Source organism: Microcaecilia unicolor, chromosome 11 (assembly GCF_901765095.1).
Source record: "Microcaecilia unicolor chromosome 11, aMicUni1.1, whole genome shotgun sequence".
Classification (NCBI taxonomy): Eukaryota; Metazoa; Chordata; class Amphibia; order Gymnophiona; family Siphonopidae; genus Microcaecilia; species Microcaecilia unicolor.
The window spans coordinates 65,555,053-65,578,926 of NC_044041.1; the positions used below are offsets into that span (position 1 = coordinate 65,555,053).

General features: G+C 48.7%; 1 protein-coding gene across 1 annotated transcript in view; it reads left to right on the top strand.

Annotated features, from left to right (window-relative positions):
- Positions 1–23,874, top strand: part of LOC115480407 (eIF-2-alpha kinase activator GCN1-like) — a 130,620-nt gene that overhangs the window by 15,983 nt on the left and 90,763 nt on the right. The window contains exons 5-8 of the mRNA XM_030219070.1: positions 19,944–20,164; positions 20,726–20,794; positions 21,911–22,049; positions 22,977–23,173. Of these exons, the coding sequence (XP_030074930.1) occupies positions 19,944–20,164; positions 20,726–20,794; positions 21,911–22,049; positions 22,977–23,173 (626 nt within the window). The remainder of the gene's footprint in view (positions 1–19,943; positions 20,165–20,725; positions 20,795–21,910; positions 22,050–22,976; positions 23,174–23,874) is intronic.

Sequence of the window (23,874 nt, forward strand, 5' to 3'; positions counted from 1 at the left end):
AGATGGAGAGGTTGATAGCTGTAAGAAAACGCCAGATGAATAAATGGCAATCGATATGGAAACATTTTTTTGACCACTATGCAAACTCTGTAGTGTGATGTTATAATGATAGCAGCCTGTACGGTCACATCACTAAATCAACTGGGAGGGAGGGAGGGAAGGGGGAAAGTTGGAAGGGGGTGGGTAGGACACGGGTGGGATAATTAGTATATTTTGAAAAGTTTAAGAAATTTTTGAAGTCTACTGAGGTTTGGTTTTGAATGTTACAGTTGTATATGAGAAGTGTACTGGCTCTACCTATGTTTATGTAAGATTTGTGGACAGGTGCATCATTCTTTTTGTATCAAAGCAAATCTGTATTCTTGAATTGCATAATAAAGACTTCTTACAAATAAAAAAAAAAAACTTACCATTCAACCCTAGTGCTTTCTGTCTGTAAATTCTTCACCACCTGTTGTACTTCAAGGGCAGATGGATATTGAGCCTCTCCTGCACCTCCTGTGTCAAAGCTGGGAGATTAACCACCCTCAAGTACTTATCCATAACCTCTCCCAAGTTCAGTTTCTTGTAACATTCCCAAAATTCTCCCCAATCCCTTCATCATCGTAGATCCATCTATCCCCCTGCCCTTTTAACTTCTGCACTATTACCCTCATGTTCCTGGCCTTCAGAAACCTTGCTAGCATTCTCCATGGCCTATGTTTTCACTCATAGAATCTCTGATGCAACTATACTAGTTGAAAATTGATCTCCTCAAATTATAACTCTTGTAGCTTAGCTCTGTCCCCACTTCCAGGCTTAGTCTCATTTTATGCTTCCTGTCCAATTGCACAAACTATAGCATTCTAATGTCTCCTGTTCTTGTATCTGCTTCTTCTGGCCCTTCACTTTATCAGACAAACCTTAACCACCACTTCGAAGACATCCCAGAGCATACACAACACCACCTCCCCTTTCACTCTGTACTAAGGAATCCCTTATGGTCTTCCTGACCTCCCGCCGTACCAGTACTTTATCCCTCAAAAATATTTGTTTACCTTCCAATAAACCTATATTTGCCCACCTCCTCCTCTTTGAACTTCTTCCCACGCCAGAGAGTGATCCAATACCAATTTTGGTTCAATATCTGCTTTGCTCCCACCCCCCCAAAACAGTTCCTACAATTAAAAATATAATCTATTATTTTATATGTTTCATGCACTCCTAAGTAAAACATAATTTCATAGTCTCCAAATGTCTACCATGTTAAAAGCCTTCAGCCCCTTCCTATGTCTTGAACTCTGCCCTCCCCTCTTACCCCCCTCCCCCTTTGAGGGTCCAAGCTGGCATCCAATGTCATATTAAAATCTCCACCCTTAATCACAATACCTATTAACTATTCCACCCTACTGTAAAATTCTGACCCTCATTAGGAGCACAGACTTTGATGATTGTAACATACATCCCCTGCACCACTCGCCTCCCCCTCCCCATCTTTTCTTACCTTCTCCAGCAGTATATTGAAGGTCTCTCCAAAAGAGGATCACCACTCTGCTTTCCCCCCGGAGCTACAGATAATCTTATGAAATCTCCTTGGCTGCAATAGCTTCTCATCCCAAAACCACAAATACCGACTCTGTAAGTTCAAAGAGAGTAAAATACTTTCCCTTCCACACCGCTATAATTAACATGCATAAAGTCACCGTCTAAAAATGTGGAGCATAGAGACAATAATGAAGGCAAATAAAGACCATCGGTTTGGTATTGAAAGTGATTTAACTGGCCCGGAAAAAGCTCCTGAATGGTTAAATCTCTTGTTTGGGGCTAACTACTCATTTTCAGCAGCTCTTAACCATTTAGTGCCACTGAAAATGTCCTGTTAGCGCTTATATGAGAATCAGCTATTTTGGGGTATTCTGAGGGCAGAGTCAGCACTTGGCCAGTTAAGTGCCGGTATTATGAACAAGGGATACCAGTTTGTAAAATTTTTAAAAATGTGGTATGTTTTGCTACTAGGACGGAGCATAATAGATTTAAGGTGTAATTCTGTTCTGTTATTGTTAACATAGTAGATGACGGCAGAAAAAGACATGTTGGGTCCATCCAGTCTGCCCAACAAGATAAACTCATATGTGCTACTTTTTGTGTATACCTTACCTTGATTTTGTATCTGCCATTTTCAGGGCGCAGATCGTAGAAGTGTTGCCCAGTACCAGCCCCGCCACCCAATCTCGGCTAAGATTCTGAAGATCCCTTCCTTCTGAACAAGATTCCTTTATGTTTATCCCATGCACGTTTGAATTCCGTTACCGTTTTCATCTCCACCACCTCCCGTGGGAGGGCATTCCAAGTATCCACCACTCTCTCCGTGAAAAAATACTTCCTGACATTTTTCTTGAGTCTGCCCCCCTTCAATCTCATTTCATGTCCTCTAGTTTTAAACATTATTCTCTGTTCTTCTGTTTCTTAATAAAACAGATTCTAAGAATAGGACGGCATAAGTCAGTCCTATTTTTTATGTGGTTCCCCAAAACTGGTTAAGTGCCGAATATTGCACTTTACCAGCTATGTTTTAGCCAGCTCTGCAAATCTATAAAAGCCCGTACATGGCCTTGCTTGGTAACCAGGGTTTCTGAATAGACATTCCCTTGTCCAGTTGATGACAAGAAGCTTCAAGAACTTGCCTTGTGCTGGCCTGTCCTGGAGTTCCTAGGCAAACTCTGAACTAGTTTTTCTAGGATCACCGTACAAAACTTGCAATACTGGTATCAAATTAAGGTAACCTAATACTGACAAACACTTACACCAATATAAAACATTCAAGCTTAGCTGTAAATACTGTTATGTTATGTTATATTGGAGAAAAGCCCTCAGAAACCAGAGGAAAATACTCCTTTGTTTTAAACTGGTTATATTGATTAACCAGCATTTCAGTTTCTATCATGGGGCTGTCCAGGGTGGCCTGCTTATTGCACCAATCCCAGCTGTACCTCTGGAGAATCTCACTCCACCAAGGATAGGGTTTTAATGGCCTGATGAATGGGATCAACCCACTAGGCTTACTCTGAAGTAAGTAGTGCCTCCAGTGACTGAAGGGTAGCTGTTCTTTTTGAAAGAGCTGAACCATAATAGGGATTTCCTCCACGACCCTCCAGACCGGTCAAGACGCATGGGTTATGTCCTCCTACCAGCAGAGGGAGACTGAGAAACACTGAGCTTTTGAATACTGTATATATAACCTGTGCAGTACATCCACTAGCCAGTATTTTCTCAGTCTCAGCAGAGGTAGAGGGACAGCCTGTGCAGTCTTCAATAGTCCGGTGAGGTAGCTGGATTATACGGTCAGGAAATTTATTATCTGGTTGACAAATTTAAGGTGTTTTCTATAGTCCCTGTACGTGGTTGAAAAAAAAAAAAAAAAAAAAAGTGCTTCGGGGCCCTGGGTCCGGTGGGGCCCAGTTTTTCCCCCCTGGGGTGTTACACCTGTGTGCAGGTCCCTCCCCCTGTGCTGCTCTCTGTGGAGACGCTGGCAGCTTTGTGCCTCGGCTGCTTTTCTTATATTGTAGCCTTGAGAGCCCTCACTCCTCAGCTGCCAAAAAGAAATTTGGGTGCTGTCTCTTTAAGAGAGCTGAAGTGTTTCCTTCATAGGAACGGACGGCAGATTCATACTCTGTTCGTTGCGAGTGAGAGCAGTGCTAGTGGCTGTGCTGGGGGAGCGGTGTGTGAGAGAAGTCTTTGGCGCCGTTTTGTGCACAGCGTGTTGGGAGATCGGGGCCATGACAGGCAAACTGCTTCGCTGTCGCGCGTGCTCGCGCCGCGGAGTAGAGGCTCCTGGAGGTCAGTGCCGGTGGTGCGGCGATCTGAAACAAACCTCGTCGGTGGCGACGCCCCCGGTCTTGAGTGCGGAAGTACCAGCGAGTACGGGGGTGTCCGGGCCGGCAGGAGCATCGGCAGGGCCGGCTCCAGCGAGTGTAGTTTTGGCGGGAACGTCCGCCATTTTGGATTCCGCGCGTCCTGCGGAATCAGCTGGTTTTGTGCCTGCGGCTGCCGTTTCGATACAGAAGGGAGTGCCTGAGGGTACAGGCGGCGCTGGTTTTCCGCCGGAATTTGTTTGGTCTCTCTATCAAGCCTGGAAAGCGGGACCCGCTCCTTTGGGGGAGGGGCCTAGTTCGGCAGTGCCAAAAAGGCCTCGGTTTGAGTGGGACGAAGAGGAGTGTTTCTCTTCTATCGGTTCTGAAGGTGTTTTTAGTGATGTAGGGGACCCTGAGGGATTTGAGGGTTCTCAGGATCCGGAGGTAGTGGTTCCTGGGGAGGACCCCTCCGTAGTGCGGATTTTCCACAGGGAGGAGCTTGCGGAACTTATTGAGCAGGTCTCTTCAACTCTTAAATTTGAGCAGCCAGAGGCGTCTTCGGGGGAGGCGAGACAGGTGGATCCCCTGGTTAAGGGGATTCAGCGGCAGGCTAGGTCTTTTCCTATGAATAAAGACATCCGGGATATGGTGTTTCAAGAGTGGCACTCGCCGGATTCTCCCTGTAAAGTGTCTAAAGCAATGTCTAGACTGTATCCGCTTCCACAGGAAGATAGAGATTCCTTTAAGGCTCCCACAGTAGATGCGGTGGTGACAGCAGTTACTAAGGCCACGGCGATTCCGGTAGACGGAGGGACTGCTCTCCGGGACCCCCAGGATAGGAGGCTAGAGGCCTTTCTCAAGCGGAGTTTCGATTTGTCGGCCCTGGCCCTGCAGGCCTCGGTTTGTGGGGGGCTGGTCGCGAGGGCGTGTTTCCGCTGGGCCGAGAAGCTGCTTGATGATTCGGTGGAGGTTGGGACCTCCGGGGTGCAGGAGTTAGCCAAATTGGAAATGGGATCGTCCTTTTTGTCGGATGCGCTTTATGATTTGCTCCGTGCCTCGGCCAAGAATATGGCTATGCTGGTGGGGGCACGTAGAGCACTGTGGTTGCGAGGTTGGGTCGCAGATGCGGCTTCCAAGGCCAAGCTTTGTTCGCTTCCCTTTAAGGGGTCCATGCTTTTTGGTGAGGATTTGGATAAGTTGGTGCGCGGACTCAGTGATGCTAAGGCCCCTCGTCTTCCGGATTTTCGTCCTAAGACGGCTGCCAGGGGGTCTTCCTTCCGAGGACGGTTTAAGGAGGCGCGCCGGTATAGACCCGGGAGGACTAGTAGCCCTTTTAGAGGTCGGTTCTTTCAGCGCACTCAGTCCTTTCGGGGCAATCGGCGCGGAGGGCGTGATTTCCCCGCAGGAGGACAGGTGTCGGGGCGTACTTCGCAATGAAGGTGTGCGGGCCCAGGCTCTGGTTCGAGTAGGGGCTCGTCTGAGTCTGTTTTACCAGGACTGGGTCCAAATCACCGCGGACCAATGGGTCCTCGAGGTGGTGCGAGACGGTTACGCTCTGGAGTTCGACGGCTCGCCTCCCGAAAGGTTTCTGGAGTCGCCTTGTCATTCGAGGCTCAAGCGGAAAGCGGTACGGGACACTCTGGCTCGTTTAATCAATCTGGGAGCGGTTGTCCCGGTGCCTCCTGCGCAGCGCCGCTTGGGCTGTTATTCAATCTATTTTGTGGTCCCAAAGAAGGAGGATGCGTTTCGGCCTATCCTAGATCTGAAGGCAGTCAATGCAGCTCTCAGAATCCCCTCTTTTCGCATGGAGACATTGAGGTCGGTCATTGTCGCGGTGCAGGAAGGGGAGTTTCTCACGTCTTTGGATTTGACGGAGGCTTATCTGCACATCCCCATTCGGGCCGCTCATCAGCGTTTTCTGCGCTTTGCGGTTTTAGGAAAGCATTTTCAGTTTTGTGCTCTTCCTTTCGGTTTAGCAACGGCACCTCGTACCTTTTCCAAGATCATGGTGGTAGTGGCGGCGGCCTTGCGGAAGCAGGGTATTCTGGTGCACCCGTACCTGGACGATTGGTTGATTCGGGCCAAGTCTCGGTCGGAGAGCGAAGTAGCCACGGTGCGGGTGGTGCAGTTTCTTCAGTCTCTGGGCTGGGTAGTGAACTTCGCCAAGAGTCACCTAGTGCCGTCGCAGTCACTGGAGTATCTGGGGGTGCTTTTCGACACCAGGAACGGTCGAGTCTTTCTGCCGGGCCCTCGGATTCGCAAGTTGCAGGATCAGATTCGTCTGTTCCTGTCGGAGGCGGCTCCGACGGCCCGGGAGTATCTGCAAGTTCTGGGTTTGATGGCGGCCACCATCGAGGTAGTGCCGTGGGCCCGGGCGCACATGCGGCAGTTGCAGTCAGCCCTTCTCAGTCGGTGGTCACCCCTGTCGCAGGGGTTGGACGTGCGCCTTCAGCTGTCGGTAAGCCCACGCCTCAGTCTCCGGTGGTGGTTAGACCCGGGAAATCTGGTCAAGGGAATGCCGTTGGAGACGCCACAGTGGGTAGTGCTCGTCACAGACGCCAGTCTTCAGGGCTGGGGAGCTCATTGTCTCGGGCAGGTAGCTCAAGGTCGATGGTCCCAGATAGAGGCTCGGTGGTCCATCAATCGTTTGGAAACTCGGGCCATTCGGTTGGCGCTGTTGGCGTTTCAGAGTGTTCTGTTGCGAAAAGCAGTCCGGGTGTTCTGCGACAACGCCACCGCCGTGGCTTATGTAAACCGTCAGGGGGGCACAAAGAGTCAGGCGGTCGCGGAGGAGGCGGCGCTGTTGTGTCAATGGGCGGAGGTCCATCTTCTAGCGCTCTCCGCGGCACATGTGGCGGGAGTAGACAACGTGGAGGCAGATTATCTAAGCAGGCATGCTCTAGACCCCGGAGAGTGGGCACTTCATCGGTCGGTATTCAATCGCATTGTCTCGGTCTGGGGCTTTCCCGTGATGGATCTCATGGCAACCGCCCACAATACTCAGGTTCAGAGGTTTTTCAGTCGGCGGAGGGATCCTCGGGCGGAGGGCATAGACGCGCTTCTGATGCCTTGGCCGCGGGAGTTGCTGTATGTGTTTCCTCCATGGCCGTTGGTCGGGCGAGTGGTTCAGCGCATTGCTCGGCACCCCGGTCAAGTGATTTTGGTAGCCCCGAATTGGCCGCGTCGGCCGTGGTACGGAGATCTGGTCCGATTGGCAGTAGCGGATCCTCTGCCGTTGGCAGGATCAGTGGTGTTGTGTCAGGGACCGATAATTATGCCACATCAGGATCGGTTCTCGCTTACGGCCTGGCTATTGAGAGGCACAAGTTAAGGAAGAAAGGTTTTTCGTCCAGAGTTATCAATACCATGTTGAGTTCGCGTAGACAGTCCACTTCGTTGGCGTATGTCCGGGTCTGGAGAGTATTTGAGCATTGGTGTGTAGATAGACGAGTTCTGCCCTTTCGGTCGTCGGTAACAGATGTCTTGGAGTTTTTGCAGGATGGTATGGACAGGGGTCTGGCTCTGTCTTCTTTGAAGGTGCAGGTGGCGGCTTTGTCGTGTTTTCGTGGGAAGATACAGGGGAAGTCGTTAGCTTCTAGTCCGGATGTGGTGCGATTTTTGAAGGGCGTTAAGTTACTGCGTCCGCCCCGGCGGCGGATGGTACCTCCGTGGGATTTGAATCTCGTGCTGGAGGCTTTGGTGAGGCCACCGTTTGAGCCCTTGGTTTCTGTTTCGGATAAGGATCTGTCCTTAAAGACGGTGTTCTTGGTGGCTATTACTTCAGCCCGGCGGGTGTCGGAGCTTCAGGCTTTGTCTTGTAGAGAACCCTTTTTGTCCTTTTCCAAGGAGAAGGTGTTGTTGCGTCCGGTACCGTCTTTCGTGCCCAAGGTGGTGTCAGAGTTTCATGTGAATCAAATTATTTCTTTGCCAGTTTTGGGTGATCTTGCGGGGGATGCGGAACAGCGGCGTCTGGCCAAGTTAGATGTGCGAAGAGTCTTGCGCTGTTACATTTCCAGAACTCGGCACTACAGACGGTCGGATCGTTTGTTCGTTCTACATGGTGGTGCTAGAAAGGGCGCGGCAGCTTCCAAAGCTACGATAGCGAGATGGCTGAAGGAGTCAATTGCGTCGGCATATTTGCTGAAGGGTCGCGTGGTGCCTAAGGAATTTTCGGCTCATTCTACCAGGGGTATGGCGACCTCCTGGGCGGAGAGTAGTATGATTCCGCCGTTAGATATTTGTCGGGCGGCGGTTTGGTCATCATTGCATTCGTTTGTCAAACATTACAGGATTGATATACATGCCAAGGAGGAGGCAGACTTTGGGGCTGCAGTGTTGACCTCTGGCCTACGTGGGTCCCGCCCTTAGGATCTTACTGCTTGGGTACGTCCCATGCGTCTTGACCGGTCTGGAGGGTCGTGGAGGAAGGTGAAATTAGATCTTACCTGCTAATTTTCTTTCCTCTAGACCCTCCAGACCGGTCAAGGCCCGCCCTGTCTGTTCTGGAGGCCAGGAGGTTTGGTTTCTCCTTTCTATCTTGGCAGCTGTTGAGTGTGATTTCTATAGTTTCAGACTTTGGTTGTTATGAGTCTGAGTAGGTGTGACCGTGTTTCAGAGTCCACCTGTAGAAGCACTCACAATTAAAAGGACACAAGGAAAGAAATGAAGAAAGTGTCCAGTTGGCAGTGACCACGTACAGGGTTCTTAGTTATAGTTGGTGGTTTTGGTTTCTCTGCTTTGTCAGGGTTATACTGGCTAGTGGATGTACTGCACAGGTTATATATACAGTATTCAAAAGCTCAGTGTTTCTCAGTCTCCCTCTGCTGGTAGGAGGACATAACCCATGCGTCTTGACCGGTCTGGAGGGTCTAGAGGAAAGAAAATTAGCAGGTAAGATCTAATTTCACCATACCTTTCCCAACTGGAAGTTCCCCCTCATGAAGACACTCTTCGAGGTTCCTCCTCTCCTGGGTACCCAGTGAGGCAACCAATCAACCAGGCTTCTAAAATAGCCATTATTTTTGCTCTTCCTGTGAATACTGAAGGATCCCAGCAATCCAGAACTGGATTGCTGAGCCAGTTCCCAAATTCAGAGAGAGGCTTCCTTTCATGGTCTGTGCATACTGGCATAGGCTGCACTGTGCTGAGACAATTCTGCTGCTCCTGGTAGTGCTGGGATTCCTTTCCTCAAACAACTGCTGTTGTAGGCTACCTCCAACACCAGTCCATTGCTAATCACCCAACAATTGACTGCTTTTCCAGCACACAGCAGGTCTTTGTTGCACTCGGTACAGTACTGCTTCCTGTGGCACTTCAGCTTTTGTATCCCCTCCCGATTAGAACAGGATCAAAGTAGCCCACAGCTGCCTGTATCCACTGTTGCTTCAAGCTCTCCTCCTCATAGCAATTCAGGTTACCCTCATCGCTTACCTCTTATCTGCTTCTTTGTTCTTCTCAGTCTCTTTCTTAAGCTGCTGAGACAAAGAAGTGCTGGTGGTGAGGATTACCCACAGTATTCTCTTCTGATCCAAGGGAAACCAGGAGCGGAAGAAGGATCTGGACTCCTCCAGGTATCTCCCCATGAGTCTGGCGACAGAACCTATGGGCCAGGGGTCCCTGACTGTCAAACTTCAACCAAATAACACTGGGCCCAGGAGTATGGCCCAGATCTATCCAGTGCTTCAATTGAGGCTATACCATTGTACCATCTGCTGGAGACAGATAAAAACTGAAGGACTTATCTGTATAGCGCGCTTTTTGGAGCAGATCTATCTCCCTCCACAGGTAGAGGAACATAACCATTTGGACTGGTAGACGATGACCTAGGCCCTGACCTTCCTTAACACTCTCAGTATAGCCTTTTGGATAGCAAGAATGAAAGAAATCAACCATACTTGTAAAAAAGGGCCATATTGCTGAAGGAATGTTCTCTGGCTTTTTCCTTAAATTGCAGCAACTAAGGATCCTCTTTATTTTATGCTTTCCTTACATTTTGCTACTTATTTTCCCTCCATCAGCCCTATTAGGTGGCTGTTCATACATTCACCAATTTCATGAAAAAATATTTGCATTTGAAATCCTAAGTGGGAAAATATAATTGCATCTATTTGTTCAAGTTGTTTATATAAGGATAACAGTTACAAGATGTGGTGTTGGTGATGCAGTGGGAAAAGCTCTTCTCTCCTGATAAGAGTAGGATTAATGTCCGAAATGGTGTGATTGGACATATCCCTCTGAGTAGCAAACCCATGACTCGGCACTGAGAGCACACATTTCCAACTAAGAATTGAACTAGTAGCCAGTGGCGTAGCCAGAAGGCAATTTTTGGGTGGGCCAACAGGTTGGATGGGTGGGCACTAGAGTTGCCAACTTTTTTGAAAAAGAAAAAAACAGCAAACCTGATGCACCCATGCTCTGTCCCTACCCCACTCCCCATAACTTCAATGAGGGTTGCAGTGCAGGTTTCAGTGGCTGCAGGCCAATTGAGAGCTAAAGGAAGTACAATAGACTGCACTATTCAGCCCCACTGAGCCATGGTCCTCCAACACATATATGGTATTGAAGCCAAACACATTCTGCATCCAGAGAACCTCTTGGCTGTCCACCAACAATGGATACAGAGCACAGCAAGGACAATTCTCCATAAAACTCATCATATAAAGAAATTTTGTTTTCTAATGTAATCTCAATTACAGACATATTATAAATTAACTTTAAAAAAATCTATAAAACAAAAGTCACTCAGAACCTAGAGCAAATCTACCATGCCAACACTAACTTCCAAAAACAAAGATCCTTCCTACCTATGAAAAAGAAGTGCCTTAAATATTATAGTAGGGCCCTAAAATACAAATACATTTATCAGGAAAGCTGAACAAGCCAAATTACTACAGAATGCTACATGGAAACTTCATGCTAACAGAATACCTCAGTCACACACACAAGACACAAATGCCAAATACAGAATAAGTGACCACAAACTCTAGAAATATAAATTAAACGGAAACCCCAAGAAACTAGACCTTGCATGTAGTACAACACCAGAGAAACAAGAAAGAAAGGCATTTGCTCCTGTGCAAAATATAAAGATGGGACATGCCAGGGATGGTGTTAGGGGATGCAACTAGGGCAATTGTGCTTGGTTCCTTGGCCAGAGAAAGCCTGCATGCTGGAAGCTGAAGGCGCAGCCTGGTAATGGACTTTTGGGTCCTTTCCTAGATTTCTGTCCTGGACCCCAGCCATGTTTACCATCAACTTTGGCAAGATGTACACTCCAAATCCAACATATTATATTCACAATACTGAAAATAAAATATTTTTTATACCTTTTTGTTGTCTGGTCATTTTTTCTCAAATCATATTGGTCCCAGTCTCTGGTTTCTGCTTCCCTCTGTCTTCTCTTAACTCACTTGCCAGGGTCTCCTATTTGACATTTCTTCTTTCTTCATGTCCATCATCCATCTCCCATCTCTGTTTTCCTATATTTCCTTGTTCAGTATCTCCCCTGTGTTCATATCCCTCATCCATCATCATTCCTCTGTGCACCTATGCACCCCATGCCCAGCATATCCCTTCTGCGTTCCTATTCTCTCCCTTGTCTGTATCTTCCCCCCCCCCCCCCCCCCCCCCCCGTGTCCATATACCCCCCTCTCCAGTGTCCAGCATTTTATCTCTATTCCATATCCCCGTTCCCCCCCCCCCCCCTTGGTCAGGTATTACCCCTCTGTGCCCATGTGCCATCTCCATACAGCATCTCACATTTGTGTCCCTGTCCCCATGCTCCCACCTAATGCCCATCATCTCCCTTCTGTATCTGTATACTTCCCTATGTCCCCTTTCTCCCTCCTCCACACCAATGTGTCCCTCTCCTCTCTGATCCCACCCCCCAACCAGCTTATCTTCCTCTCTTTCCTTCCCCTTATGCATCTGGCTCTTTCTCCCTGCATCTCTCTCCCTTCCCTCTGCATATCATCATCTGCATATCCAGCACCTCTCCTTCAGCCCCCCCCCCCCCCCCCCCACACGTCCAGCATCTGTCTCCCTTTCATCCAGCCCCCCCTACATGTTCAGCACCTCTTTCCCTTTCATCCAGCCCCCATACATGTCCAGCACCTCTCCCCTTCACTTCAACCCTCTACATATCCAGCACTTCTCCCCTTTCCCTCCACCCCCCCTGCATATCCAGCACCTCTCCCCTTCCTTCCACCCCCCTATATATCCCAAACCTCTCCCCTTCCTTCCAACCTCTCCCCTCTGCAAATCCCAAAACCTCTCTCCTTCCTTCCAACCTCCCCTCTGCAAATCCAAAACCTCTTCCATTCCCTCTGCAAATTCCAAAACCTCTCCCCTTCCTTCCAACCTCCCCTCTGCAAATCCAAAACCTCTCCCCTTCCTTCCAACCTCCCCTCTGCAAATCCCCAAACCTCTCTCCTTCTTTCCAACCTCCCCTCTGCAAATCCCAAAACCTCTCTCCTTCCTTCCAACCTCCCCTCTGCAAATCCAAAACCTCTCCCCTTCCTTCCAACCTCCCCTCTGCAAATCCCAAAACCTCTCTCCTTCCTTCCAACCTCCCCTCTGCAAATCCAAAACTTCTTCCCTTCCCTCCAACCTCCCCTCTGCAAATTCCAAAACCTCTCCCCTGCAAATTCCAAAACCTCTCCCCTTCTTTCCAATCTCCCCTCTGTAAATCCCAAAACCTCTCTCCCTTCCCTCCAACCCTCTGCCCCTGGCAAGTCCAGCACCCTTCTGTTCCCTCCCCTCCCTGCCTCCCCTTACTTCTGGGCCAGCACGCAGCACCCCACTGACTTACTCACCCTCTCCCACCCCTGCCGCAGCGCTTCATTTAATGTTGTCGGCGCTGCAGTTACAATTTCCCACCCCCGCGGCGGCGCTTTACACTTTACCGACAGCAACGCTACAGATGCAGCGCTGACGTCCGACGTCCTGCTCCGGGGCCTTCCATATCATCATGCTGATCAATCCATAGACTGGTGGGTTGTGTCCATCTACCAGCAGGTGGAGATAGAGAGCAATCCTTTTGCCTCCCTATATGTGGTCATGTGCTGCCGGAAACTCCCCAGTATGTTTTCTATCTCAGCAGGTGGTGGTCACACACAGCAGCAGCTCTGGCTAGGCCTCCAAGCCTAATTTTTAGGTTTTGTTGAGTGCCTGGGGTTGAGGGCTCTTCTTGAGCAAGTGCAAACCTGGTGGCGCCAGGTCCCTCCTTTTCTCCCCCCTTCCGCTGGCTCCGTTAAAAAAAAAAAAAAAAAAATTTTGGACGTCCTTAAAGGCGTTTATTTCGACGTTTATTTAAACGTTTATTGCAGCTACTCACTGGGACACCAGGTCGTTACAGCTCGGAGCGAGAAGCAGGTAATTTTTACCTTTTTTTATAGCGGGCAGGGGGTTCCCCGATTGATCTCCACGTGGCCTATGGCGTCGGAGGGTGAGGGCGCGAAGAATCGCTCCCCGGACCGCGTGTGCGCTCCTAGCGGGGATGCGGGGGTATTAAAGTCTGATTCGCCCTTGTTGGGTGTCAGTTCGGAGGCCGGTCAGTGTCCCGGGTCTTCCTCCGGTGTGGCGGTTTTTCCCGCCATAAACGCCCATCCCCCGCCATCTTGGCCGGCCACTCTGCTCGGACGGCTTCTTCTTGGGCCACCCTTGAGCTGGGAGACGTTCATGCCATGGCTGCCCTTGATTTGGGCGACGGCAAAAAAGCGGCAGCGCCGTTCTTCCCGCGCGGCTCCTTCGCGGAGTGTCGCGCCGGACGCCATATTGGATGCGCAGCATGTTTCTCCCCCGCTCTTGCGAGCGCCGGTTGAGGGTGCGTCTAGGGCTGTGGCCCAGGCTGCTGAAGTGCACAGTCTGGGGGGTTTCTCCCCCGAGTTTATTTTGCTGCTGCATCAGGCCTTCATTATGCAAAACGCTGCCCCTTCTCCCTTGTCCGATAAAGGGGTTGAGGCCCCCGGAAGTAAACGCCCTCGGGTGGATTCCCAGGCCTTAGAGGACTCTGTTTCCTCTGATGTAGATGAGGGCAGCGTATCTGAGTTCTCCCAATGGTCCTTTGGGGATTCCTTGGAGGAGACGGATTCCCGCTCGGATGGAGCGGATGACCCCTCTGCAGCGCGGATCTTTCACTCAGAGGATTTGCCCAACCTGTTAATGCAGGCCATGAGCATTTTGAAGATTTCCTCTCCAGAGGACGTCTCTCCCTCAGCCCCTGTTGGCTCCGCCATTATGCTGGGGACGAAGCGCCCGCCTAGAACCTTCCACGTGCATGATGCCATGCACACCTTAATTTCGGCTCAATGGGATGTCCCGGAAGCGAGCCTCAAAGTGGCTAGGGCTATGTCCCGCCTCTATCCTTTGCCTGAAAGTGAACGTGAGGCCTTTCTTTGGCCTACCGTGGATTCTTTAATCACTGCGGTGACTAAGAAAACGGCGTTGCCGGTGGAAGGTGGCACGGCCCTAAAGGACGCCCAAGACAGAAGATTGGAGGCGGCCTTAAGGTCGTCCTTCGAGGCGGCTGCCTTAAGTTTGCAGGCCTCAGTTTGCGGCTCCTATGTGGCCAGGGCGTGCCTGACGATTGTGCAGCGGGCTTCCCCCTCGGATCCTTCCTTGAGGGCTGATTGGCCGGCCCTGGAATCGGGCTTGGCTTATTTGGCAGACTTGCTGTATGATGTCTTGAGAGCCTCGGCTAGAGGTATGGCTCAGACAGTCTCTGCGCGGCGGTGGCTTTGGCTGAAACATTGGTCTGCGGACCACGCCTCTAAGTCCCGCCTGGCTAAGTTGCCTTTTAAAGGCAAGCTGCTCTTTGGGGTCGAGCTGGACAAAATTGTGACCGATCTCGGCACGTCTAAGGGCAAGAGGTTACCAGAGGTCAGGGCTCGGGCAAGTGCTCGCCCCGGTATCTCCAGAGGACGGTTTCAGGAAGCCCGTCGGTACCGCCCGGGCAAGTCGGGCTCCTCTGCCACCTCTTCCTTCAAGAGGAACTTCTCCCCCAAGCAGCATTCATTTCGCAGAGACCGCCGTCCCGGAGGTGCGCCCTCCGGTCCTCCCCCAGGGTCTCGTACCCAATGACGGGGTCCTGGTCCATGGCCCAGTGCAAATTGGAGGACGCCTGTCCTCGTTTCTGGGCGAGTGGACCAGGGTAACTTCAGACGCTTGGGTGCTGGAAGTCATCAGAGACGGCTACAAGCTAGAGTTCTGCCGACCCTTAAGAGACGGGTTTGTACTCTCTCCCTGCAAGTCTCCGGTCAAAGCTGTGGCAGTGCAGCAGACCTTGAACAATCTGATCCGCCTGGGTGCAGTCGTTCCGGTGCCAGAAAATCAGCTTGGCAAGGGACATTACTCCATTTACTTTGTGGTACCAAAGAAAGGAGGTTCTGTACGGCCTATCCTCGACCTCAAAGGGGTCAATCGGGCCTTGAAAGTTCGGCACTTTCGCATGGAGACTCTCCGCTCTGTTATAGCGGCAGTGAAGGCAGGGGAGTTCCTGGCATCCTTGGACATCAAGGAAGCGTACTTGCATATTCCCATCTGGCCTCCTCATCAACGCTTTCTGCGTTTTGCAGTCCTGGGCCGACACTTCCAGTTCGGAGCCCTCCCGTTCGGGTTGGTTACTGCTCCGCGGACCTTCTCCAAAGTAATGGTGGTCATCGCGGCCTTCCTGCGAAAGGAAGGAGTACAAGTCCATCCTTATCTGGACGACTGGTTGATCCGAGCCCCCTCTTATGCAGAGTGCGGCAAAGCTGTGGACCGGGTGATTGCTCTTTTGAGCTCCCTGGGGTGGATCATCAACTGGGAGAAAAGCCAGCTGCGCCCGACTCAGTCCCTGGAGTATCTGGGAGTTCGATTCGACACCCAAGTAGGCAGAGTGTTCCTGCCGGACAATCGGATTGTCAAACTTCAGGCTCAGGTGGACCAGTTCCTAGTAGCCTCTCCGCTCCGGGCTTGGGACTATGTGCAGCTGTTGGGCTCTATGACGGCCACGATGGAAGTAGTGCCCTGGGCCAGGGCTCATATGAGACCACTACAACACTCTCTGCTGCAGCGCTGGACTCCGGTGTCGGAGGATTATGCTGTGCGCCTTCCCTTGGACCCAGCAGTGCGCAAGGCGCTGAGCTGGTGGCTGCAGACAGACAAGTTGTCTGCAGGGATGCCTCTTGTGACCCCGGAGTGGATTGTCGTCACGACGGATGCCTTTTTGACGGGCTGGGGAGCCCACTGCTTGGGAAGGACAGCGCAGGGGCTCTGGTCTCCTGCAGAGGCAAAGTGGTCTATCAACCTCCTGGAACTCAGAGCCATTCGGTTGGCGCTTTTGGAGTTCCTCCCGGTACTGGCGTTGAAGCCAGTACGGGTCCTGTCGGACAATGCCACTGCTGTGGCCTATGTCAACCGCCAGGGAGGTACCAAGAGCGCCCCTCTAGCCAAGGAGGCCATGAATCTATGCCAGTGGGCGGAAGCGAACCTGGAACAGCTGTCAGCGGCCCACATTGCCGGAGTCATGAATGTCAAGGCGGACTTTCTCAGTCGCCATACCTTGGAGCCCGGAGAGTGGCAGCTATCTGCTCAGGCGTTCTTGGGCATCACGAAGCGCTGGGGCCAGCCGAGCCTAGATCTGATGGCGTCATCGGCCAATTGCCAAGTGCCGCGCTTTTTCAGCAGAGGACGGGACCCTCGATCCCTGGGAGTAGATGCTCTTCTCCAACAGTGGCCGACACAGGAGCTTCTCTATGTGTTCCCGCCCTGGCCCATGTTGGGCAGGGTGCTAGACCGGGTGGCAAAGCATCCGGGCCGGATAATCCTGGTGGGTCCGGACTGGCCCAGATGTCCCTGGTATGCGGACTTGATCAGGCTCTCAGTGGACGATCCTCTGCGGCTGCCAGTGGAGCAGGGCCTGTTGCATCAGGGTCCCGTGGTGATGGAGGATCCCTCCCCCTTTGGTCTTATGGCCTGGCTATTGAGCGGCAGCGTCTGAGAAAGAAGGGCTTCTCAGACAAGGTCATCGCCACTATGCTAAGAGCGAGGAAGCGCTCTACTTCTACTGCTTACGCCAGGGTTTGGCGTACCTTTGCAGCATGGTGTGAAGCAGGCTCACTTTCTCCCTTCACTGCTCCAATTTCTTCAGTGTTGGCGTTCCTGCAAGAAGGTCTGGAGAAAGGCCTGTCGCTCAGTTCCCTTAAAGTCCAGGTAGCGGCTCTGGCTTGCTTCAGGGGCCGCCTGAAGGGTGCTTCCCTGGCTTCGCAGCCAGATGTGGTGCGCTTTCTCAAGGGAGTTAATCACCTGCGCCCTCCTCTGCACTCAGTGGTGCCTGCGTGGAATCTCAACCTGGTGCTAAGAGCCTTGCAGAAGCCGCCTTTTGAACCCTTGTCAAGGGCATCTCTGAAAGACCTGACATTGAAAGCAGTCTTTTTGGTGGCTATCACTTCAGCCAGAAGAGTTTCCGAGCTCCAGGCACTCTCATGTCGAGAGCCCTTTCTGCAGTCCACTGAGGCAGGAGTGTCTATTCGCACAGTGCCTTCCTTCCTGCCCAAGGTTGTTTCTCGCTTCCATGTGAATCAGCAGCTCTGTCTCCCTTCCTTTCGTAGGGAGGACTACCCAGAGGAATACTCTGCTCTCAAATATCTGGATGTGAGACGAGTCATCATCAGATACTTGGAAGTGACCAATGATTTCCGGAAGTCGGATCATCTGTTTGTCCTGTTTGCAGGTCCTCGTAAGGGTCTGCAGGCTGCTAAGCCTACAGTGGCAAGATGGGTCAAGGAGGCCATTGCAGCGGCTTATGTGGCTGCGGGGAAGGTGCCGCCTATCCAGCTGAAGGCTCACTCCACTAGAGCTCAGGCGGCCTCGATGGCAGAGGCCGGGTCCGTCTCCTTGGAAGAGATTTGCAAGGCGGCAACTTGGGCATCGGCCCATACCTTCTCCAGGCATTACCGCTTGACTGTGGCTGCTCGGGCGGAGGCCCGGTTTGGAGCTTCAGTGTTGCGGTCAGGGATTTCTATGTCCCGCCCTGGGTGAGTACTGCTTCGGTACATCCCACCAGTCTATGGATTGATCAGCATGATGATATGGAAGGTAAAATTATGTATCATACCTGATAATTTTCTTTCCATTAATCATAGCTGATCAATCCATAGCCCCTCCCAGATATCTGTATTGTTTATATTCTGGTTGCATTTCAGGTTCAAGTTTAGTCTTCAGTTCCTGTTCAGGAGGACTTCGTGTTCAAGTTTTTCAATGGATTCTTCAGAGTTGAGACGAATTTGTGTTACAGTGAGCTGCTGCATTCCTCTCCCCTCCGTTTTACGGGGCTGGATTGAGACTTAAATTCTGCCGGCACTCCCTCCCGCTTCGTGCGGCAGTAGGGCAGCTTTGTACCCCTCCCGCTTCGGCGGTGTTAGGGTCAGTCAGCTCCTCCCGCGGTTGCGGTTGCAGGATAAGCCAGATCCCCCCGCATTGGCGGGTGTGGTGTCCCTCCCCCGCTCCGCGGGGATGAGCTGGATGGATTCCCCTCCCCCACTTGTGTGGGGATGAGCTGGGTTAATTCCCCTCCCCCGTTTCGGCGGTGGTGAGCTGGGCAGAGTGTCCCTTTGTGGGTGTAATTCTCTAAGTGCTGAGTCCTGCGGATGGAGCTTGGATATCGACATACTGAGGAGTTTCCGGCAGCACATGACCACATATAGGGAGGCAAAAGGATTGCTCTCTATCTCCACCTGCTGGTAGATGGACACAACCCACCAGTCTATGGATTGATCAGCTATGATTAATGGAAAGAAAATGATCAGGTATGATACATAATTTTACCTTCCATGCTGATGTAACTTCCTGTTACGGAGGCGGGACGCGGAAGGCCCCGGAGCAGGACGTCAGACGTCAGCGCTGCATCTGTAGCGTTGCTGTCGGTAAAGTGTAAAGCGCCGCCGCGGGGGTGGGAAATTGTAACTGCAGCGCCGACAACATTAAATGAAGCGCTGCGGCAGGGGTGGGAGACGGTCACGGTAAGCATCTGCTTCTGGGCGGGCGGGCCTGAGGCTAAACTGGGTGGGCCTGGGCCCATCCAGGCCCACCCGTAGCTACGCCCCTGCTAGTAGCGTGGACAAATAGGCATCAGTTGATGTGATCTTCAGGAGGTGGCTTCTATAAGCTACAGCTAATTTCACTCCATGAGTTTCTGTTTTCCCTTTGGTTCCGAGTGTTGGTGTGAAAGAGGATGGATTTTCTTATTAAAATGTTGTCAAATAAGGTTCAATATTCAAGGAATCAAATTTAGGCACCTAAGTTAGGTCCCTAAATTTTTCCTCTATATTTAGTCAAACTTAAGTCCCTTTCAGCTGAAAATTCACCTAAATTTATGATCCTAAAAGTTATGTTCTTAAATTTAGGACTGCCAGTCATTTTTGGATAATAATTTAGGTGCATAGTGCTAAAAATTAGTGCTAAATTCTTAACTTTTTCTCCCATCCCAAATATACATCTTTTGCCATCCACTTTTTAGGCTCCTAATTTTATGCACTCACCCTAGTAAATTTTCAAAAAAGCCAATTTTAGAAGCCTGATTCTCAAAAGTAGAAATTTAAATCTTTTTAAATATCAAGCCTTCAGGAGTTAAGGTCCTGCTAGAACAGTTAAGATCATTCCTTCCAAGTTTATTATTGTAGTTGCTGGTTGTATTTGAAGGTAACTGAAACCTGTTCTGAACATCCTTCTTGAAATGATTGGGCTTCGTTGACAAAGTGCTTAGTCTATGGAAGTACTTCAGCCAGCAGGAGGAATACGCATCTACGCAGGAAGTGACATGAAATTGTGATCTGCTGCTGTTCTGTTCTGCTTCTTTTGGGATTTTGGAGAGAAAATTCCTTTTGCCTTATGTTGTGCCATATATAATTTTGTGTAAGCAATATTTAATGAATTGTCAATTGTGTATAAATCTGAGGTATTTTTAAAGTATAGATTTAGTATGGTCTCTGTCCTTTTACAAATCCAAGAATGAAACATTTGCTACAGCAGGATGCTTTCACATTCTATGTAATCTTATGCAAGCAGTTAGGATGTCTTGTAGTCTGCTGTATGAATCCTTGAGTTGTATAACCTTGATATTTTGTTCCTGTACAGCAATCTCTCCAATTCTACTGGATGCTCTGACGGATCCATCAAGGAAGACTCAGAAGTGTCTTCAAACTCTGCTGGATACTAAGTTTGTCCACTTTATCGATGCTCCTTCTCTGGCTCTGATAATGCCAATAGTTCAACGAGCCTTTCAAGATCGTTCAACAGACACAAGAAAAATGGCAGCTCAGATCATTGGGAACATGTATTCTCTAACAGACCAGAAGGTGGGAATCAGGGAAAATGTGTTAGTAAATAAGCTAGAAATATCACCCCGCGGGAGTTACTGCAAGTATTTATTGCATGGCAAATGCTGTAGTGTATCCTAAGCAATGACATTGTGGCAGCTCTTTGTAGGTTCTTTTCTTATCAATTTTTGTTTGGCAGACTATTGACCATGGAGGTTTGATTAACAGGAGATGATGTGACGTCACAAACCTGAGGCCTGTCCACCCATCTTCCATTTGTGCTTCTGCTCCTGCCTCTCCTACAATATTGCAGCTTATGCTTCCATCATCCTCCACTTTCCCTGGAGCTCATGCAGGCAGCAGGCCTAATTATAGATCGGGCTTGTTAGGAGGCATATGCAATTGAAGTTTTGAGGGTTTTTTTTTCTTTCAACCTACCCAGGGCCTCTTTCAACCTACCCAGGGCCATGACTCCAAATGTGAATTTTATGACTCCATTTGGGATCATGACCCATGGTTTGGGAAGCCATGATCTATTGGGGAAACAAATTCTTAGTAAATTAGGCTCATAATGTAGTCCAACTTGATTCTTTGTTGCAGGATCTGGCTCCCTACCTTCCCAGTGTGACTCCTGGACTGAAATCCTCTCTGCTAGATCCTGTGCCTAAGGTAAGCACCCTTCTAAAACTTTCGAGTGAAATACCAGCTCCCATATTTATACTAGATTTTTCTGAGGATAATTCAGTTTCATGTTGTTAAGTTTTTAGTACTGCAGGATTTTTCAACAACGCTGTTTCTGTGCACAGCAATTATTTTATTAATCAAAACTAGGTACCAGAAACCTACATGGTGACAGGTGAAAATAAGTAGAGCAGGAAATGAGCAGTTCGACCAACACGAAAAGCTTGAGGTTACAATTAGTATTGTGGAAGTGGAGCAGAAAGTTTATATTTAAAATTCTGAGAATCTGCTGTGCCATTGTGGAGCATAACCTTCACACTGTTTTGGTAATCCTAACCTATGTACTTACCCCCAAATTCTATAAATTACACTTTAAATTGTGCACATGCTCAATTTGCGTGTGCAATTTAATTGAATAATAAACCAATTAGTGCCAATAATTGGACCTTAATTATCAGTGCTAATTGGAATTAGTTTAAATTTATGTGCGACTCTAAAAAGAGGTCATGGCCATGGAAGGGTCATGGACCGATGAGGGGCGTTCCTGTGATTTATGCGCACATTATAGAATAAGGGAGAGCCATGCCTAATTTAGGCACAAGGGTTTACATCAGTGTCCAGTTGGTATAAATGCTTGCACCTAAAAGTAGTTGTGGATCCCGGCGCAAAGCACTATTCTATAAACATCAACAAACTTTGAGCGCTGTTTATAGAATAGCACTAAGTGCTAATTTTTTTGGCACGGATCTTTCATCACCATTTATAGAATTTGGTTATTAATGTGTAAGAATGGTTTATTTTTTTTTATTTTTTTTTAAATATACAAAAGGTTAGTTGTTAAATTAACAATCCATCATTAAAAATGTAAAACTTGTTACAGCAGCTAACAAGGCTGAGAACTAGGGAACCAGGTCTGAAATCTTGCTATTTCTTGGTATCTTAGGCAAGTCACTTCACACACTATTGCTTCCTAAACGTTTTCTCACATTATGCGTCTATGGGAAAAATGCTTTGTAAATAAGCCCTCTGGGGACAAGGAAATACGTGCTGTAAGGTAATGTAACTTGACTGGATCTACTACATCTTTTTCCCCCTTGCTGTTAGGTGCGGACAGTATCTGCCAAGGCATTAGGAGCTATGGTGAAAGGGATGGGGGAGTCTTGCTTTGAGGACCTGTTGCCATGGTTGATGGATACATTGGCTTCTGAGCAGAGCTCCGTGGATCGCTCTGGAGCAGCTCAAGGTGAAGAAGTTATGAGTATTTTTGTCTTGTTGCATGAGGTTAACTGCAGATTGTAGTATAAAGAAAACAGTAATAATGGACAGAGGATTGTCCTTGCAGGGCTATTCCAGTAATGATGATTTTAGTGTAAAGAAAGAAATCTTGTATTTGCTAACAGTAATAAAAGTCTAGTTAAGAAACTGGCATATTTTTCATATCCACAATAATTTGTCCTTCAGGAAGGCCCAGAAGGCATGGTTATTTGTTCAGAATTATGGCCAACAAGAAGATGGTCTTTTAAGTGATATTTGGTATTCAACCATCGTGTAGGAATCAGAGTTTTGTTTTTTCAGTTATTCACTTGTTATATCACCTTGCACAGCAAATTATTAAAGCAGTTACAATAATATAACTAAAATTACAGTTTCAATGTGAAAATGTGAGAGCATAGAAGGGGAATTGGCCACTATATATCTTCATGATATACTGAGCAGTTCTTAGCATTCTGGCCATAGGACTTGCCATTTTCTTAGCAGATCAGAAGTAAAGAGCTGGTTTTATTTGCGGCATCATGCAGTACCTTTCTCCATCAGGTTGATTTCACAGAAAGTGATTTTTTACAAAAACAACTGAAGGCGCATCTGTTTCAAAAAGCTTTTTCCCATCTTACTACCTAGTTATAGGTATATTATAATGAAATGAAGGGATACAGTAGTAGTAATGGATTTTTTTCAAATTGTCCAGCCAACCTTATGTTAATGTTTAAAATCACAAATATGCAAATGTTTTTATCTATTTTGGTTTTTTATAATTGGTTATGTTGATTTTTAAGTCTCCAAAAATGGTAGATTGTGCAGGGTATAAGTTTTTAAAATAATATAAAAATAAATCTTTAATCATTATAATTGCAATAGACTGCTGTGTTGAGCTTGGCATGTTTGTTTTCAGGTCTGGCAGAAGTTATGGCTGGCTTAGGGGTAGAAAAACTGGAGAAGTTGATGCCGGAAATTGTATCTACAGCAAGCAAAGTGGACATCGCACCCCATGTCAGAGATGGATATATCATGATGTTCACCTATTTGCCAATTACTTTTGGGGACAAATTCACACCTTATGTTGGACCCATTATACCATGTATTCTTAAGGTACGAAACTTCTTAGAGATTAATGAAATAATTTATATCTAGAGAGGGGGAGAAGATATGAAATATAAAAAAAAGAGTAAACATTTGCCTTCCTCCCTGCTGACCAGAATTAATGTCATTAAGATGAACGTTGCCCCTCAATTTGCTATGTTTGTGTTATCCTGTCCTATGCAACAGGTGTTCTTTACAGTTATGGATGTGATAGTATTCTGATATTACATTGAGGACCCCTTGTAGGGCCTGTGGGGAGGAGGGCTTTCACTACTGAATTTTAAGGAGTATTACTCTGTTGTACTTCAAGTTTCTATGGTTCGAGGCTAACCCGAACTGGTATTGGGTGGCCAGGGATGTAGGGCTGGATTTTATTTTATTTTTGGATGAAAGTCAGATAGCACAGAGGCTGCACTGTAACCCACTGATTGCTTCCATACTTCTCAGGAGTCAGAGACTTGGTTGGAGGAACTTCCTCTCGGAGAGTATTTCTCTGTGGTGTGTGTGTTTCATCAAGATGAGTTGTGGGAATTCATCAGTCAGGTGTCCTCAGTCTTGAAGTTTGAGAAGGACCCTCATGAGGCTTCTTGCACGGTGGACCTGTTGATTAATGGGATCTGTAAATCCCTGAGGGCTTTGTGCATCAGGATAGTAGGAATATTATTCAGGCGCAGTGGAATTCCCCAGATACTCCTTTCCGACTGGCAAGA